The following is a 20,116-nucleotide window of genomic DNA, read 5'->3' as shown; positions in this document are numbered from 1 at the left end:
CCCTCCACTTAGACTTTGGAGTCATCACCTGCCCCTCCTTAAGGATTAGGCTCTTGCATTTCCCTTTAACATCAGTATCCCCGCTTGTACTAGATTATTTCCTTCAGCATATATCCAAGAGCAACTGATCATGTCATCTTAAATCCTCCTTTGTAAAATTATTAAGACCTGGTCAATTACAATGTCACTTCTGTCTTTAGCTGACCTCTCAGCAGTATTCATCACAGTTGTCCGTGCCCTGCATCCAGAAGCACTTTCTTCCTTTGACTTCCTACACACACTCTGCTACTGTGTCTCTTACCTTTCTGGCTGCTTCCTCCCAAGCACCTTGGCTGTTTTTCCTTCTCTGCTAAATCTGTACAGTCCCCAAGGCTCTCCTGGGCTCCTTCCTCCATCTGAACATCTTTTCTGTGTGACCTCTTCCAGTTCCCATGGCTTCAATTCCTACTTATGCCAGGAACTCTATACCTCCAGCCATTAAAACCAACCTGACAGGGGCGCCTGGGTGGCTCAGTTGGTTAGGCGACCGCCTTCGGCTCAGGTCGTGATCCTGGAGTCCCGGGATCGAGTCCCGCATCGGGCTCCCTGCTCGGCAGGGGGTCTGCTTCTCCCTCTGACCCTCTTCCCTCTCGTGCTCTCTGTCTCTCATTCTCTCTCTCTCAAATAAAAAAAATAAATAAAATCTTTAAAAAAAAAAAACAAAACCAACCTGACATATCTACATGAGTATCTAATAGCATCTCATATTAAACTGGCCAATGAACACAGTTCCAGCCCCTGCACACATATACACAGACTCCATCCAAACCTGTTCACTCCTCACCTCAATGAACTGCCCACCATTCATCCATCATCACCTCCTTATCAACCTCCCAGCCCAGCATCCAGCCTATCAGCGTCACCCTGCAGACCCTCTATCCTCCCCTTTTTTTGTTTTTTTAAAGATTTTATTTATTTACTTGACAGAGACACAGCAAGAGAGGGAATACAAGCAGGGGGAGTGGGAGAGGGAGAAGCAGGCCCCCCGCTGAGCAGGGAGCCCGATGCGATGTGGGGCTCAATCCCAGGACCCCAGGATCACGACCTGAGCCAAAGGCAGACGCTTAATGACTGAGCCACCCAGGTGCCCCTCTATCCTCCCCTTCTGTCACTAACCCTCTGCAGTAAAGTCATGGATCTCCCTCAGACACTTGCTAATCAACATCACTGATCTTTGTTTTGCACTCTCTCCTGCCCATCCCTACCCCAGCCCATTCTCCACACAGCTACAATAGTGTCTTTAAAATACTGATCACTTAGGGCCCTTGGGTGGTTCAGTCCATTCAGCATTGGATTCTTGATTTCAGCTCAGGTCATGATCTCAGGGTTGTGAGATTGAGCTCCATGCACAGCTCTGTGCTCTGCAGTCAGCACTGAATCTGCTTGGGATTCTTTCCTTCACCCTCCCCCTCTGCCCCTCTCTCAGCTCATGTTCTCTCTCTCAAATAAATAAATAAATAAATAAATAAATAAATAAAATCTTTGGGAAAAAAAATACTGATCACTTTATGTTCCCATCGTACAAAGACAAAACCCCAACTCCTTACTCTGCTTTGTAACCCCTACATGACCCAGCTCTTCCTTACCCCTTGGATCTTACCTCTGACTTCCCTTACCCTCATCTCTGCTCCAACAACATCAGCCCACCGTCTTGTCCTTCCAGTAAGCTTGCCAATAGGAGGCTCATTTTTGCCACAGGAATATAAAGCCTTCTGCCTAGAACATCCTTCCCCCTGCTTTTTTGCCTGCTCTTATTATTCAAATCTAAACTTCTGTATCACCTCCTCAGGAGAGAGTGTCCCCCAATCTGAAATAGGGACCCAGTGAAAATGTCACTTCACCTTATTTTAATTCTTACAAAGCAGGTATCACTATGTTTTTTTAAGATAATTCGTATATTTTTATTAGCTCATTCTTTGCACTAATTAAGCACTTGGTAAATATTGACATCGATAGTCTAATTGCTATAATTACTAGAGATGTTCTTATTTATTTTTGTTAAAATTGAAATTTATGTTCATTAAAAGACATCATTAAAGACAGTGAAGAAACAAAACAGACTGGGAAAAGATATTTACAACACGTGTATCACTGTGTTTTTAACTTTGCCTTATGTGATCATGGTCTGTCTCTCTCCCCTAGAATGTTAACTTCACAAGGGCAGGTGCCTTGTCCCCTGCTGTTTCCCTCTTCCCTAGAACAGTGCCTGACACATCACAGTTACTCAGTAGTCTTTAAGTGAATGAAATTTTATTAACCATTTGTATTTCTTCTGTGATTTGCCTGTTCTCATTTTTCTGAGTTTATCAGTCTTAACCCTTTATCAAATATACAGCAAACATTTTTTTTTATTGATACAGTTGACATACAATATTAGTTTTGGGCATACAACACAGTGATTTGACATGTATATACATTATGAAATGATCACCACAATAAGCCCAATTACCATCTGTCACCATATTCCAATATCATTGACCATATTCTCTATGCTCTGCATTATATCCCTGTGATTTATATTTTTAGTAACTGAAAGCCTGTACCTTTTTTTTTTTTAAGATTTTATTTATTTGACAGAGAGAGACACAGCGAGAGAGGAAACACAAGCAGGGGGAGTGGGAGAGGGAGAAGCAGGCTTCCCACTGAGCAGGGAGTACGATGTAGGACTCGATCCCAGGACCCTGGGATCATGACCTGAGCCAAAGGCAGACGCCTAATGACTGAGCCACCCAGGCGCCCCATGAAAACCTGTACCTCTTAATCCCCTTCACCTACTTTGGCCACAATTTGTTCTTTGTATTAATGAGTCTGTTTCTGTTTGCAAATATTTTCATTGTTTTTTTGGTAGCTGTCACTATAAAAATGGAAGTTTACATTTTTTATGTAGTCAGATCCGTCAGTCTTTTTCTCTGTGACTTCTGAGTTTCCTTCCTTGCTTAGCCTTCCTGACCTTAACCCCATACATTTTCATTAACTTTAAAACTTTTTCTCAGAGCCTTAATCCATGTGGAACTTATTTGGGAATATGTTGTGAGGTAGGGATGTAACTTTTTCTACACATAAAGCCAGATGCCCCCACCCCCCACCCCGCCAAATTAAATGATCTTTCTTTGTGCTCTGATTTGAAATTCCACCTTTAGCATAATCTAATTTCTTACCCATATTTGAATTTTCTTTATTTGTATGGTTGCTTGTGCTGACCTTAGGGTATTGTTCGAGGTATTTCCTGTTTTGCAAGGTGGTTTCTTTGTGCTTCCCCTTCATTCAGACAGAGCCTGCTATAAATCACATCAGCCTTGGGCATGGCTTGGACTCCCCTAAACCAGTTAGATTGCTATGGCCACATACTGTCCTAACCATCTCTATACCACCTTCAATATATAAAATACCAGATCAACTGACTAATATATAAAAGCAAGAGATCAAATAAATAGAACTTGGAAAAAATTTGCTACTCAGGGTTTTGTTTTTTAATTTTAAATTTTTGGCCCTACTACATAGATTCCAGAGAGGTTTCACTTACTTTATCTCACATTGTCCTCAGCAGAAACCATGAGACAGGCAGTGTTATCCACAGGGAGGGATCAAGGTCTAAGAGAGGGGAGAGACTGCTGGATCACACAGCTCTCAGTGGCACCATCAGAAGCCACCCTCACCATGGGCCCCAGTGTCCCTAACAGGACCCCTTGCTTAGTGCAGGACAAATCTCTTTTTAGAAATCTCTTGTAAAAAGAGAAAGGTTTTGTTCGTTTTAAAACAAAAAGGGTTTTCTGCTTTTAATCAGATCATTACAGGTCAGTGCCAACCAAGTACTTTATTTAACAGAGGTTTTGCTGAAATCTCAAAATGAGCAGCCAGATGTAAATACCTAACATTTGTGGCTGAGGACGTTAGGGCTGCTGACTTAAAAATAACATTTAATGACATCTTTAACTTTAAATTTTAACAAAGATTATGAAAAACAGGTGCTTACTGGGTAAAATTTATTCTTCTGTAGAAATGTGCATTTTGTAATGAAAGAGGAGCCACCGTGGGATGTGATTTAAAAGCCTGTAACAAGAGTTACCACTTTTTCTGTGCCAAGAATGACCACGCAGTTCTACAAACTGATGGATCTCGAGGAATTTATAAGTATGTATAATTAAACAGTTTTGAAGCTACACTTGGGGGAATGGAATAAAGAATGGTTAGATTAAGACAAAGAGGTTTTTTTTTTTTTTTAAAGATTTTACTTATTTGACAGCACAAGCAGGGGAAGCGGCAGGCAGAGGGAGGGGGAGAAGCAGGCTCCCTGCCGAGCAGGGAGCCTGATGCAGGGGCTTGATCCCATGACCCTGGGATCATGACCTGAGCAGATGCTTAACCAACTGAGCCACAGCGACACCCCAACAAACAGATTTTTAAAGATAATTTTATGCAGGGGGCGCCTGGGTGGCTCAGTTGGTTGGGCGACTGCCTTCGGCTCAGGTCATGATCCTGGAGTCCCGGGATCGAGTCCCGCATCGGGCTCCCTGCTCGGCGGGGAGTCTGCTTCTCCCTCTGGCCCTCCCCCCTCTCATGTGCTTGCTCTCTCTCATTCTCTCTCTCTCAAATAAATAAATAAAATCTTTAAAATAAATAAATAAATAAAGATAATTTTATGCAAATGGTTTCTAAGTAAGAGCGTGGTTTGGGGGATGCGCAGTTGGGAACCTGACTTCACAGTATCTTCCCTCGGTATTACAGAAAGAAAATGAGCAGAGTTCGTTTTGGTTTTAATCTTCCTACATGTCTTCTTTCCCAGTAGAAAGCACTGGTTGCCATACTGGCATGAGTGACCTAATGGGTGGTCACAGGACCTAGAACCAGTTCACTATTGCTCTCCCCTGCAAACAGGAGCCTTGTTAGCCACAAGTCAATGGTTTATCCATCTTGTCTGCTGAATGAATGTTTTTTCCCACCACTCTCACCACCGTCTTACCTATAAAGAGCTTTTAAAAATGATAAACTATGCAGCAAATATAGTAATCAGTCATTAAGTTCTTAAAGAAATTGTTTGAATTGCCTTTGGCTTTTAAATCTTGCTTCCCTCTTTCAATAATTCTTAATGTTAATTTTGACCCAGTAAGGCATATTTCAAGTCCAACAGAATTGTATTTGTTTTATCCAGGAAGAAACTTGATCTTCCTCCTGATGAAAGGTTGCAGTTCAGTTAAATAGACAATTTAGTCAGACGAAATCAGTAAGCCAGTTGTTAACTGAATTGATTCAAGTCATGTTCGGTTTTTTGGTATGTGGATGCAGTCTAAAACATGTTATATAGGGGCACCTGGGTGGCTGTCAGTTGAGTGTTTGCCTTTGGCTCAGGTCATGATCCTAGGGTCCTGGGAATGAGCCCCGCATTGGGCTCCCTGCTCAGTGGGGACTCTGCTTTTCCCTCTCCTTGTGCCTCACCCCCTGCTTGTGCTGTCAAATAAATAATCTTTAATAAAATAAAATATAAAGTTAAAAAGATATCTAGAAGAAGTTTTGACCTTTTTTAAAGTTATGAAATGGAATATAAAAGAAAATGATGGTCTGAAGTTGAAGAAGAGCTAGGCAGATACTTCTCACTTCTTTGGGGTATGTGCATACATTCTGATGGAATATTTTAAATTTCAGTGAAATAATATTTTTACTCACAATATTCTGAATGAGAGCATTATCTTTTTAATATGATTTTTGTGAGATCCTAAATATTTTAAAATTGCATTTGGAGGCTAGATTTTTCCCCCCTTTGGGCACACACCCCCAGGTTCATCAAAGTGTTTCAGGCACTATGTTGTTTTATTTTATCTAATCACTTACTTTGTGCCAGAAATACTTCCAACTACTTTACAAATGTTAACGCATATAATCCTCATAACAACCCAGTGAGGTAGGTATTTATCCCCACTTTACAGATGCAGACACTGAGGCCCTGTAAGACTTAGTCATTTGTCCCCAGGTCAAATATCTGGTGAGTGGCAGAGCTGGGCTTTAGGGCTCTGGAGTTCTTGCTCTTCACCACCATATCCTCTTCAGGCTTAGGGGCCTATATTCTAAAACAGTATGGGCAAGCATATTATTAAAAGGAATTTGTTAAATAATTTTACATCTGATTTTGAGCAAGTTCCATAGATATTTTATTGCTTGAGACTAGAAAGGAATGTGTAAATCGTACTAATTTTGTACCATACTTTTTATATTTGATTTGCTCAGAAACTCATAGATTGTGTTTTTTTTTACCTTCCCAAAGAGTTCATTATGACTTCCATAATGACCTCACGCACCCACTAGACACACTGTTATTAGCAGAGCTACAAGACTGAAAAGGAGTCAATTCCTGTTATATCTTAAACTGCAAAAATACTGGTCTTGTGTTAGTAAAACCAAGGAATAGAGACTCAATGAAAATAATCATTTTTGTCATTATCAAGTATCAGGTGAACTTCTATGTACTTTTTAATTGAATTTAAATATTCAGTTGTTAGAGTGCCTACCATACATAAGATATCTTGCTAGGTGCAGTAAGAATATAAAGAGTATGAATAGGACATGCACTAAATCTCAGAGAACCTAGCACCTTGTTGGAAGGACCAGAGGCCAGAACAAATAGAAGCACGTGGCATGATGGGAGCAGGAGGGGATTCGCATGAAACTGGCTTGGCCTTGAGTTGATAATTGTTGAAACTGAGTGATGGGTGGGGGGCAATGGGGCTCATCATCTCTTCACTTTTAGATCTGTTCAAAATTTTCCATAATAAAAAAAATGTAAGTGCCTGGCAAACGAAGTGTTCAGATACTGGAATCCAAAGGGTGAGATTAATTTTGCTTGGGGCAGGAGATGGGTTGCCAGGAAGTCTGCATGTAAAAGGTAGAAATTGGTGTAAAACAGAATTCATATGTTCCCACAGGCAAGAGGGAGCCTGCCTCCTGAGGGTCAGCACCTTAAGGAAAGGAAGGGAGATGTAGCTAGGGGCTGAGGATAGAGCCTGGGGAAGATATGGGACCTGAGCAGCTCCTCAAAATTCATTCACTCCATTTCTTCTTCATAGCCTGCTGTGCTGCTTGCTTCTCTTCTAGGGCATTGATCCGTTCTAGATTCATGCAGTTCAACTCTAAAGTCTGGGGGGAGATAACTGCTGAGTTAGAAAACTACCTTCCCCAAAATTCATGCATGCAATTTTGTGCTATTTATTGTTGAAAATCAGTAGAACTTTGTGTAGTCAGATGAAAATTTGTCTTAGATGTTGGATCTTTAGATATCTTTCTTTATACAGTAAAATCCCACTGACCACGATGTATGAGTTACTTACCATTGTTTAAAATGTTTCACACGCACTCCTTCGGAGAGCGTACCAACTTGAGGGCTGAGAGCACAAAAGACATCTGACAGAGGCTCCGTCCACATTTGATAAGGGTCAGTAACTTACACAGGTTTGGAGAGCATTTTTCTTTTACAAATATTTAGGGTAAGGCCATCATGAAAAATAGACTAGTTCCTTTTTAAATCATAAGAAAATAGGAATATTTAAGAAGTGTAAGTAAAAATATTTAACAATTCTTTGAAATTGCATGTTTCAGAATGTTTTGCAAACAACATGCTCCATTGAACAACGTTCATAATGGTAAGTCTCTAAAATTTAGTACTGTGGGTTTAAAGAAAGGTATACATTTAGGTAAGACATGAATATCCTGATTTACTAGCCTCACTGCATTAAATACAAATTTGTGAGTTGAATTTTTAATACTTATAAAATTGCCAGTTTCTTTGTGCAGTGTGCAGTGTAATGGACTAACTTTTCTTCTTTGCAAACTAGACCTACTCCCAGGAACGTCTCTGTCTGGTACCTTGCATCCTCACCACAATCAGAGGGCCAAACGAGGACGTGGTAAAAACCTTTGACTTTTGCAACTGCTTCTCTTCTAAAAGAATACCAGTAGTTATAAAATTGATAAATTGCTGCACATTCCCTAAAATTTCCTAAGAATGCATGTTTAGCATTTCAGTTATAATTAAGGAAAACTAGGCCCTGGTTAACTGGAGTCACGGGCTGTACATTCACTCACGAACGGCCTCTGTACGCTGCCTGAGCAGTAGTGTCTCACCCGCACAAAGTCTGGAATGCTCACTGTGGACCAGAGGCAGGACCTTTTTGGAAAAAGCTTAGTTCCACGTCATGCCAACTGCATTTTTTGGTGGTAAACAACACTCTCTAAACAGTATTGTTACCCTCATTTTTCAGTCAATACCCTTTTATCAGGAATTATAAAAAATATAGCTTCAATCTGTTTACTGACAGGGAAAGTTAACAATGTAGCTTTAATTAAAAAAAATTTTTTTTTAAGAGAAAGCGTGCCACGAGTGGCGGAGGGGTCGCAGAGGGAGAGAGAGAATCTCAAGCAGGCCCCACACTCAGCATGAAACCAGACACGGGGCTCAATCTCATGACCCAAGCCAAGAGTCAGATGCTCAACCGAGCCACCCAGGCGCCCCAATATTGAAAAAAAATTTTTTTAATTGTATTAGTTTTTAAAAGCAGATTATAACACAGTTATGAATCCTCTCCCCAGAAGAAACTATCCGTTTCATTTGAATTCTTCTAAAAATTTCCTGTACATACTACTATATTTTGTTTTCACTCAGACATCCTTCCGTATCTATACAAATGGATCTACCTCGTTTTTGAAAGGCTGCATAATAATATGCCATTGTGTGTATTATTATTCAGTTGTATAGCTGAATTACAACTGAACTAGTCTCTGCATGATGGACACTGAGGTTATTTCCATTTTTTTTTCTATCACATCAAATAGTGTAGTTAACATTTTTCTCCATTCATCTTTGTGCCTTTATGCAACTATACCATTTGGAAAACTTGGTGTAGATTGCTGGGTCAAAAAGTATGAACAGTGAAACTGTGATAACAACTGGCTGATTCTCTTCCATAGAGGCTGCACCAGCAGTACACAATTACCCCAATCCTTGCAAATATTAAACACTTTCATCTTTGTCAGTCTGATAGGTGGGAAATTATTTTGCATGTCTTTACTTATGAGTAAAATTGAGTGTATTCCCCTATCTTTTGATCAATATATCTGTTTTCCTGTGACCCAGTCTGTTTTTCTATTTAATGAACTCTTCCTAGAGGGTTCCCCATTGGCCTGTTTTTCTGTTCATTTGTTTTATATTTATATTTTGAAAATTGGTGCTTTATCATATGTGTTGCAAACATTCAGTGTAAGTTTGCCGTATCTTCTGACCTTGTAGTAACTTTTAGTATATAAGAGTTTTCTATTTTATGTAGTCAAGCATCAGTCTTTTCCTTTATGGATTCTGGTTTCTACATGATTTAGATTTTCAACTGATTTTTCAGGACTGAAAAGAAAAAGAGGAAGGAAGAAATGTCTCTCAACAGACATTCATGTAGAGGTAATTTGACTTCATTTTATTATAGCTTTCAGTTTCTTCACACAGTTTCTTCCTTATTTTAACCATTCACATATCCGGTGAAATGGTAACAGAACCATATGAGCTGAATATAAAAGTTGGATGTGTTGGGTATCCCAGCACATGCCCTTCAGGAGGTGACAGTCCCATGGCTCTGGTAACACATGTCCTGGTACCACATCAGTGAAAGTATCGGAGCCCACAGTGTGCTTATGGTCTTAAAATGGGCAGAGGTGCAGTAAAGCATCCTTACCTAACCAAGTATTTCTCAGCTGCATGATCCACACTCGACCTGATTTGTGATTTTCAAAATTTTCTGCATTACTATTATGTGCAAAGTGTATGAAATGTTTTGGGGATTTGAAACCGTTTTTTTACACATCCACTCATATGAGCTAAATTAGTATGAGCCAGCAACCTTCACCTCTTGCTGTTTATACAGAGGAGCTTGCCACACCTCTTGATGTTTTGTTATACAAAAATGATTTGATGTTTACATGTAAACTACCAATGAATATGGGGCATGATTTTTCACCACAGGCATATCATTGAATTGTATGCAACAAAAGACTGGTTTTCATTTTACACAATATTAAATGTCAACAGTAAATCAATTAATCTTGATTTTTCTCTCCCTCTAGCCACCTGAAATGTTGACATTAGACAGATTCACAAAACACATGAAGGAAGAGGATGGCAGACACCCAGGTTTGCTATAAATTTTGTATCAAATATGACTTCCAGTACTTATAAAAATAACCCATTTACTTCAAAGTTGGATCCCACTTTATTCTTCTAGTCTTATAGTAATTGTAAGAAAAGAAAGCTTTTATCATAATTATCTACTCTATCATAGCCCCAGCTCAAAGTAATTTAGATGGGGATGGTCCATTGTTCTTTGGTATTAAGAAAGGATATACTTCCTGGTCTAGAAGCCAGGGTTACCTAAGCTCAGAATCCTGTGACCCCAGGAAGCTGAAGCCAGTCACTGTAGCTTTCTGTCAGGGAAATAGACGTTCCATAATGACACACAGTAACTGTGACAGAAAAAATGGGAGCTATTATCTCAAAGATGTGCAGCTAAATTTTAGAAAATCCTCTTGATTCAGATAATTAGTCTAAGCAGAGAAGTTTTTTTCACTTTTTGTAACATTGTTTCAGTGAGGAAAACATGAGGTATGATGAAATTACAATAAAAGATAAAGGTGCTGTATTTATTATCCTACTGACTCTGCTCATCCACCACTACGCATGGTCTGAAGAAATGACCATAAAGGAATTTATGAGAGCTGCTCTAGATCATTTCCTCCTAAAATGTTTTTCTTATTCTTAGATGCAGCTGCGAAGATTGATTTTCTTAAGAAATGTAAGGAAGTGGGGCTTCTTAATGATTTATTTGAAGAACTAGTAGACAAACTTCATTTGATTCAAGAAAGACTCATGGGTGACACTGCTTCTGATTCAGGTACTGAAACAGCAACATTTCTACATGCAGAGACTTCTCGCAAACCTACTTCTAAAACAGACCAAACCAAAAGTACATACTTTCTTTCTATGCAATTTCTTTTCCTTAATACAATTCACTGTTCCAGGTCTCTAGTCTTCTATGGATCAACAGGATGTGGGTAATTCACAAACTGATTAATTCAGTGAAAAGCAGGCTGGTGCCCTGCAAGTTGTGATGGGTTTTGCAGACGCGCGTAGCTGAGGGTGAGGGCTGACAGCATGTGGACGCTCAGAACCACAGGCAGTTACACATCTGCCCCCTCACCGCTTCTTGCTAACATCTGAGAATAGCATCATGTTACAGTTTTGATTTGACCCAAATTCTGTTCCTTATGTCTTTTTTTGGTAATGTCAACTCAAAGCTTATAGAAGAAAAATGGAATGTTTTGTTTGATGTTGCACCTAGTTAATGTGACCTTTCAGAAAGTGCTCTTTGAGAAGCCAAAGTTCCATTTGTATATGCAAGTATATAGCCACTTAGCCTTCTTAGACCCTACACTGTGAGCTTAAAAACTTTATGATAAATGCAGTTATTTTGCAAGGAAAAGCTTGACAGTCTATACTGTAGGCACCAAGGTAAAGTCTATGATTATTTGAAAGGGATTATTTTCTATAGGACAAAACCAAAAAGTGAAATTAAAAGGAAACTTCCAAAAATTCATTCATTACATTCTTTCATTCATTTCCTCTTTACTTGAGGCTAAGTACTTCTCAAACTTTGAACATGCCTCTCAGAGTCCCTAGAGGGCTTGTGAAAACTAGTAAGCGGGCCTCACCTCTGGAACTTCTGATGTGGGAGCGGAGCCATTCATTTGCATTTCCACCATGTCCCCGGGGACACTGCCGCTCCTCCGGTGTGAGACTGAAGTCGCACAGTGCCGGACTGTTCTGTGTACTTTTCCTTATTTGGGGTTAGTTTGTAAGGGGTTTCTGTCTATATCAATTATTTAAATTAGAACTGAAAATGTGTTTCTCCCTACAGACTATGAAGAAATCGGGACTTCACTTTTTGACTGTAAATTGTTTGAAGACACATTTGTAAATTTTCAAGCAGGTATGAATTATAACCGAGCAGCATAATTTATATATATATACACTGAATATAATACTATTCAGTGATAAAAATCATTTTAGAAGAATGTTCATCATCTTACTAAATAAAAAAACCCACCACAAAGCAGTACGAGCCCTCACACACACAGAAAAAAAGTACCCAAATGGGGGGCGCCTGGGTGGCTCAGTTGGTTAAGCGACTGCCTTCGGCTCAGGTCATGATCCTGGAGTCCCGGGATCGAGTCCCGCATCGGGCTCCCCGCTCGGCGAGGAGCCTGCTTTTCCCTCTGACCCTCTTCCCTCTCATGCTCTCTCTCATTCTCTCTCTCTCAAATAAATAAATAAAATCTTTAAAAAAAAAAAAAAAAAAGTACCCAAATGGGAACAGTAGTTATCTGTAGGTGTCAAGGCTGTGACATTTGATGTGTACAAATTTTAATTCTCCCAATATTAATCTTCAATCTAACTGGGGGAAGGAGGGTTGCAATTCATTGATTCTAAAGATGAGCAAGAAAAAACAGTTGAGACGTTTTTGAAAAAGCAGCAAGCCTGGTGGGGGCAGAGACTTAAATGGTTGCTATTTTATAAAAAGGTTTTGCTGAATCATTATACTGTACACCTGAAATTAATAGGACACTGTATGTTAATAATACCTCAACCACTCAGTGAGTAGGTCCTCCCACCATTAAGATGCTTTCAAAACCGGCTACATTCCCACTTACAGAAGTCAGATCAGACTCATCTGTATCAAGCTGCCACTCAGTGGACAGGCTGTGCACTGCACATCCCAGCCAGAGTGGGTCACAGAACTGGGTGTGAACGGCTCCCCCTACAGTTGCACAACCACAGTGTCCTACTCGCCATTCAGATAATCAGCCTATCCTTTAACAGTCTCTTGAGAATGTCTGCTTCACTGCTAATGCAAGTATCCACCTATTTTTTAAAAGCAGCCTTTAAAATCTTTTTTTTTTTTTTAAGATTTTATTTATTTATTTGAGAGAGAGACTGAGAGAGAGAGAGCATGAGAGGGGGGAGGGTCGGGAGGGTCAGAGGGAGAAGCAGACTCCCCGCCGAGCAGGGAGCCCGATGCGGGACTCGATCCAGGGACTCCAGGATCATGACCTGAGCCGAAGGCAGTCGTCCAACCAACTGAGCCACCCAGGCGCCCCTAAAATCTTTTTCTAAAAGCCTTATTTTGTAGGGGACTTTCATCTGTGTTACTTTTCTTTCATATAAAAGTCACGTTTCCACTACATGCATGGGTTAGTTGGGAGGATATACATTATAGTGTAGTACTGGGGGGGGGGGCAGCAAGAGGAGAGACTATTTGGAATTGCATTAGAACCAACTTTAAAGGCCTAACTTGACATCCCTACTGATAGACTCTCTTGCTTAATGTTGCTCAGTTCTAATGTTCCAGAAAGTTAACTACAGGTATTCTAGAGAAAGATTTAATACTCTTCACCTTTGAAGTTTTCAAAAAACAACATTGTCACTGAGTAATACTGTTATTTATAAAGCCTAATTAAAGTATCTTCTTCCTATGTTTCCACATTAAAGGCCTTCCTTTTTCTAAATAAAACCAAAAGCTTTGGGCGCCTGGGTGGCTCAGTTGGTTAAGCGACTGCCTTCGGCTCAGGTCATGATCCTGGAGTCCCGGGATCTGGTCCCGCATCGGGCTCCCTGCTCAGCAGGGAGTCTGCTTCTCCCTCTGACCCTCCTCCCTCTCATTCTCTCTCTCTCAAATAAATAAATAAAATCTTTTAAAAAAAAATAAAACCAAAAGCTTTTATGTAACATTAAAAACTGGATGCATTTTTATGAAAGATTTGCCTTTATTCTTGATATTCAAACCACATGCTCTCTCCACTTATTATCTCAACAAATGGGTATAGTGCAGCATGAAGGTTATACAATCTCTGCTTCTGAGTTCTCAAAGATATACAAAAGGTACTCAAGCTCTAAAGATGTACTGACCGGCTTTATGTGATAAAAACTAGAATTCCATCCTGAATTAGAAGAGGAACCAGTTCCTGCTCACAAGGCCCTATTTTCTTTTCATGTGGGGCACAGCAGTGTGTATTATGCACTTGCAAGTGAAAGAGGACAGAAACAGTACGCTGTTTATAAAACTACTAACCTGAAATTTCTTTTTATCATAGCAATACAGAAGAAAATCCATCAATATGAAGAAAGGCAGCAGCAACTGAAGGAAGAGATTGAGGTACTTCAGGTCTTAAACCAAACCATGTACTTTCTTCAAGAAGATAGAGACATGAGGTCAAGTTCTACTTCAGTATCTTCTGTGTCTTCTAAGGATTACCATTTCCTAAACCCAGAATGAGGCTCAGTTGCAAGCAGGCTGCAAACTGAAGACCTGACCTGTGGAAGCCACACATCTTTAGAAGTAGGCCTGTCCTGTCTCTCTGGACTTCAAGCTTCAATCCTCATCAACTCTTACCTGTTCTTGCTGATTGACATTTCATTTGATCCTGCCTCCCTCTTATTATCATCTCACTTCTGCTCTCCAATAAAATGTTTCTCAGATTCTACTTGAGTAAACTGGATCACACCTCCCATCTCTCCCACCCTCTGCACTGAAAATCCTCTGGTAGCTTCATGCTGGTGCATCCCCCCCCTTCCCCCACTCCAGTGATCTACATTGATTCCAGTAACACACAGGGTGCTCCTGGAAGTAAAGGCTCCCCAGGGCCTTTGCACATCTTGCTGTGAAGCCTTACCTGCTCTTTTACCTTTCTCTGCCTGTTCCTCCTGCAGATCTCACTATACCAGTTCTACCACTCATTTCATCGGAGTACTTTTCCTTTCCATCACTTCCCAGTGTAACCCACTGTATCTTAGGGTACAAGCTCTCTGAGGGCAAAAATTCACTATTCCTGTGTTTTGCTCCCAACACATTCTCAGCACCTAGCATGCTCAATAAATGTTAAATAAATGCATAAACTGTTCTTATCCTTTGAGACTAGTTCCAGCTTATAATGAGATATAATAAATTTGAATATTTTTACTCCACTTGTACCAAATTCACTGGTCATCACGAAGTCTGCTTTTTCAATTTCTTTTCAGCCGCTGTCACTACATGGGCATACATCATCTTCAAAATAAACATTTAAATTGTAACAACTCTTTGAATAAGAACATCAGTGGAAATATGCAAGAATGAAAAACCAGGGGCGCCAGGGTGGCTCACTTGGTTAAATGACTGACTCCCGGGTTTCAGCTCAGGTCATGATCTCAGGGTTGTGAGATCGAGTCCCACGTCAGGCTCTGCTCTGAGCACAGAGTCTGCTTGTCCCTCTCCCTGCTCTCTAAAATAAATAAAATCTTAAGGAAAAAAAAAAGATTTTTCTCAAACTAATATACAATTTGGATTTTTATGCACCACCATGTGTGATCCCTGAAAACCTCACATGCACATTTCTGATTTTCTACCATACTCCTCTGAGATTTGCAATAATGCTGTATTTCAAAATGAGTTTCACCCAAGTCCCCAGCATGGTGTCTAGCATGTAATCGTACTCAAAAAATACCCATGGAAGGAATATGGTAGAGGTGAAAAAGAACATGCCCATTCCTGTTTTAATGGCAACCCTAGCTGAAATCATAATGACCTGCGGGACAAAATCTCAGTCTAGTGGTTTTCAAATTCAGCTGCGTATCAGAATTACCTGGGCATTTAAGAAACTACAGGATGGGGGCATCTGGGTGGCTCAGTCAATTGGGTAGCTGCCTTCGGCTCAGGTCATGATCTCAGGGTCCTGGGATCGAGGCCTGCATCGGGCTCCCTGCTCAGTGGAGAGCCTGCTTCTCCCTCTGCCTGCTGTTCGGCCTACTTGTGCTCTCTGTCAAATAAATAAAAACCTTAAAAAAATTTTTTAAAAATTAAAAAGCAACTACAGGATGGAGTCCAGGAAGATGGTGGGGTAGAAAAGATCCCAAACTCACCTCCTCCCCCGTGGCGAGGCAACAACTACACGTCCTGCAACTCACTCTGAAAGCCACCCGAAGACTGGCACAACGGGCCTTACACAGCTAGACCTGGAGCGGCAGCCACATGAGGAGGGGTACAGACACAGTTGGCAACTAAACCCCAGGGGTGACTCCCCACAAATGGTAGGGCCATCGCAGGCACAAACGAGTGAGGGTATCAGGCCCCACACTGGGGATCCACACTGTGAAGGCAGGTTCCTAAAACATCTGGCTTTAAAAATCAGCAGGGCTTCAATCTGGGAGCTTTAAACACCAGTGGGGCTGAACTCAGGGAGAGCTGGAGAGCTATAGGAAATGGAGTCGCCGTCCTCAAATAGCCAGCACGCTAAATAACGGCCCAAGACACAGCACAGCTGCAGGAGTCTGAAAAGCACCTGGCATATAGGTAAAGATTTACTGACTAACTTTAGGATATATGCCAGAGGGGCAGGGATCTGCAGACTTTTGTTCTCTGGGAACAAATGTGTTGGCCGGTGCTATTCTTCTTGCCCCCGCCCCCTGGAGAGCCAGATGCTGTCAGGAGCCAGTTCGGACACTCTCCATCTACCCTGTCAGCATCATGTGCCCTGCCCCTGCATTCCCCTGAAGAACCAGCCCATTCAACCCATGGGCCCACAGGCACCTACTCTGCCACACCCAGCGGAGTGTTCACTTACAAACTAGTAGGGAGGCTAAATTATATATACAAAAGTTAGTCAAGGGATACACAAAACAAAAACATGTAAAATATGACATATAAAACACGGAGGAGGGAATAAAAATTTAATGTGTTTTTACGTGTTTGAACTTAACCCATCAACTCAATATGGACTGCTATACACGTATGATGTCACATATGAACCCCAGGGTTACCACACACAAACCAAAAACCTATAATAAATACAGAAAAAGTAAAGAGACTGGAATCTGAGCATGACACTAAAGAAAGCCATCAAACCACAAGGGAAAAGAGCAAGAGAAGAAGAAAACAGAACTACAAAAACTAGAAAACATTAACAAATGGCAGTGAGTACATACATATCGATAATTACTTTAAATGTAAATGCACTAAATGCTCCAATCGAAAGACATAGAGTGACTGGATGGATTAAAAAATAGGACCCATCTATGTGCTGCCTACAGAAGACCCACTTCAGACCTAAAGACACAGAGGGTGAAGGGACAGGAAAATATACATGTTGCAAATGAAAGTGGAAAAAAAAAAAAAAAGCGAGGGTAGGTATACTCGTATCAGATAAAATAGACTTTAAAACAAAGACTGGGGCGCCTGGGTGGCTCAGTTGGTTAAGCGACTGCCTTCGGCTCAGGTCATGATCCTGGAGTCCCTGGATCAAGTCCCGCATCGGGCTCCCTGCTTGGCGGGGAGCCTGCTTCTCCCTCTGACCCTAATCCCTCTCATGTGCTCTCTCTCATTCTCTCTCTCTCAAATAAATAAATAAAAATCTTTAAAAATAAAAAAATAAATTCTTTAAAAAAAAAAAAAAAGACTGTAATAAGAGACCAAAAAAGGTCATTACATAAAGGGATCACTCCTATAAGAGGATATAGTTTATGTACCTAACACAGGAGCACCTAAACATATAAAGCAAATATTAACAGACATAAAGGGAAAAGTTGATAGTAATACAATAATAGTAGGGGGCTTTAACACCCCACTTATGTCAGTGGATCACTGAGACAGAAAATCAGTAAGGAAACCATGGCTTTGAATGATACATGAAACCAGATGGACTTAACATATATATATAGTACATTCCATGTAAAACCACAGAATACACATTCAAAATCACATAATAGGCCACAAAACAAGTCTTCATAAATTTAAGACTGAAATGATATCAATTGTCTTATCCAACCAAATGAAACTAGAAATCAATTACAAGAAAACTGGAAGAAACACAAACATGGCTAAATAACATGTTACTAAACAACCAATGTGTCGTCAAAAAAATCAAAGAGAAAAAATACCTGGAGACAAATGAAAATGGAAACACGACAATTCAAATCTTTGGGACACAGAAAAAGCCCTTCTAAGAGGGATGTTTATAGCTATACAGGCCTACCTCAAGAAACAAGAAAAATCTCAAACAATTTAACTCTACATCTAATGGAGCCAGAAAAAGAACAAAGTCCATACTCAGCAAAAGAAAGAAAATAATAAAGATCAGAGCAGAAATAAATAGAGAAAAAAAAACACAATAGAAAAAATCGAAGAGGGGTGCCTGGGTGGCTCAGTCATTAAGCGTCTGCCTTCTACTCAGGTCATGATCCCAGGGTCCTGGGATCGAGCCCCCGCATCGGGCTCCCTGCTCCGTGGGAAGCCTGCTTCTCTCTCTCCCACTCCCCCTGCTTGTGTTCCCTCTCTCGCTGTCTCTCTCTGTCAAATAAATAAAATCTTTAAAATAAAGATCGATGAGACTAAGAGCTGGTTCTTTGAAAAGCAAACAAAACTGATAAACCTTTAGCTGACTCATCAAGAAAAAAAGTCTCAACCAAAATCCTCAACAAAATCCTAGCTAATAGGATCCAACAATACATTAAAAGGATCACCCACCACGACCAAGTGGGATTTATCCCCGCGATGCAAGGGTGGTTCAACATTCGCAAATCAATCAGTGTGATAGAACACATTAATAAGAGGAGGGAGAAGAACCATATGGTCCTCTCAATTGATGCAGAAAAATCATTTGACAAAATACAACATCCTTTCCTGATTAAAACTCTTCAGAGTATAGGGATAGAGGGAACGTTCCTCAAGTTCATAAAATCCATCTATGAAAAACCCACAGTGAATATCATCCTCAATGGGGAAAAGCTGAGAATCTTTCCCTTAAGATCAGGAACACGTCAAGGATGCCCACTCTCGCCACTATTGTTCAACATAGTATTAGAAGTCCTAGCAACAGCAATCAGACAACAAAGAAATAAAAGGTATTCAGATCGGCAAAGAAGAAGTCAAACTCTCTTTTTGCAGACGACATGATACTTTATGTGGAAAACCCTAAAGACTCCACCCCCAGATTACTAGACCTCATACAGCAATTCAGTCATGTGGCAGGATACAAAATCAATGCACAGAAATCAGCTGCTTTCTTATACACTAACAACGCAACTGTAGAAAGAGAAATTAGAGAAACAATTCCATTTACAACAGCACCAAAAAACATAAGATATCTCGGAATAAACCTAGCCAAAGAGGTAAAGGATCTATACTCTAGGAACTACAGAACACTCATGAAAGAAATGGAAGAAGACACAAAAAGATGGAAAAATATTCCATGCTCATGGATCGGAAGAATAAACATTGTTAAAATGTCTATGCTACCCAGAGCAATCTATACCTTCAATGCCATCCCGATCAAAATTCCAATGACATTTTTCAAAGTGCTGGAACAATCAATCCTAAAATTTGTATGGAATCAGAAAAGACCCCGAATCGCCAAGGAAATGTTGAAAAAGAAAAACAAAGCTGGGGGCATCACGTTGTCCGATTTCAAGCTATATTACAAAGCTGTATTCACCAAGACAGCATGGTACTGGCCCCAAAACAGACATATAGACCAATGGAACAAAGTAGAGAACCCAGATATGGACCTTCAGCTCTATGGTCAAATAATCTTTGACAAGGCAGGAAAAAACATGCAATGGAAAAAAGACAGTCTCTTCAATAAATGGTGCTGGGAAAATTGGACAGCCACATGCAGAAGAATGAAACTTGACCATTCTCTAACACCATACACAAAGATAAACTCAAAGTGGATGAAAGGCCTCAATATGAGACAGGAATCCATCCAAATCCTAGAGGAGAACATAGGCAGTAACCTCTTTGACATCGCCCACAGCAACTTCTTTCAAGATACATCTCCAAAGGCTAGTGAAACAAAAGCAAAAATGAACTTTTGGGACTTCATCAAGATAAAAAGCTTCTGCACAGCAAAGGAAACAGTCAACAAAACAAAGAGGCATCCCACAGAATGGGAGAAGATATTTGCAAATGACACTACAGATAAAGGGCTGGTATCCAAGATCTATAAAGAACTTGTCAAACTCAACACC

The 20,116-nt window shown here is 40.4% G+C and overlaps 1 protein-coding gene across 1 annotated transcript in view; it reads left to right on the top strand.

Moving 5' to 3' along the window:
* Window positions 1–15,093, top strand: part of PHF11 (PHD finger protein 11) — a 29,993-nt gene extending 14,900 nt beyond the window's left edge. The window contains exons 4-11 of the mRNA XM_031032081.2: window positions 4,037–4,170; window positions 7,624–7,667; window positions 7,860–7,931; window positions 9,417–9,472; window positions 10,132–10,198; window positions 10,824–10,955; window positions 11,979–12,050; window positions 14,212–15,093. Of these exons, the coding sequence (XP_030887941.2) occupies window positions 4,037–4,170; window positions 7,624–7,667; window positions 7,860–7,931; window positions 9,417–9,472; window positions 10,132–10,198; window positions 10,824–10,955; window positions 11,979–12,050; window positions 14,212–14,393 (759 nt within the window). The 3' untranslated portion in view covers window positions 14,394–15,093. The remainder of the gene's footprint in view (window positions 1–4,036; window positions 4,171–7,623; window positions 7,668–7,859; window positions 7,932–9,416; window positions 9,473–10,131; window positions 10,199–10,823; window positions 10,956–11,978; window positions 12,051–14,211) is intronic.
* Window positions 15,094–20,116: the final 5,023 nt, after the last annotated feature.

Source organism: Leptonychotes weddellii, chromosome 3, assembly GCF_054177405.1.
Source record: "Leptonychotes weddellii isolate Sample4059 chromosome 3, ASM5417740v2, whole genome shotgun sequence".
Taxonomy (NCBI): Eukaryota; Metazoa; Chordata; class Mammalia; order Carnivora; family Phocidae; genus Leptonychotes; species Leptonychotes weddellii.
This window is presented reverse-complemented; position numbering and strand designations above follow the sequence as displayed.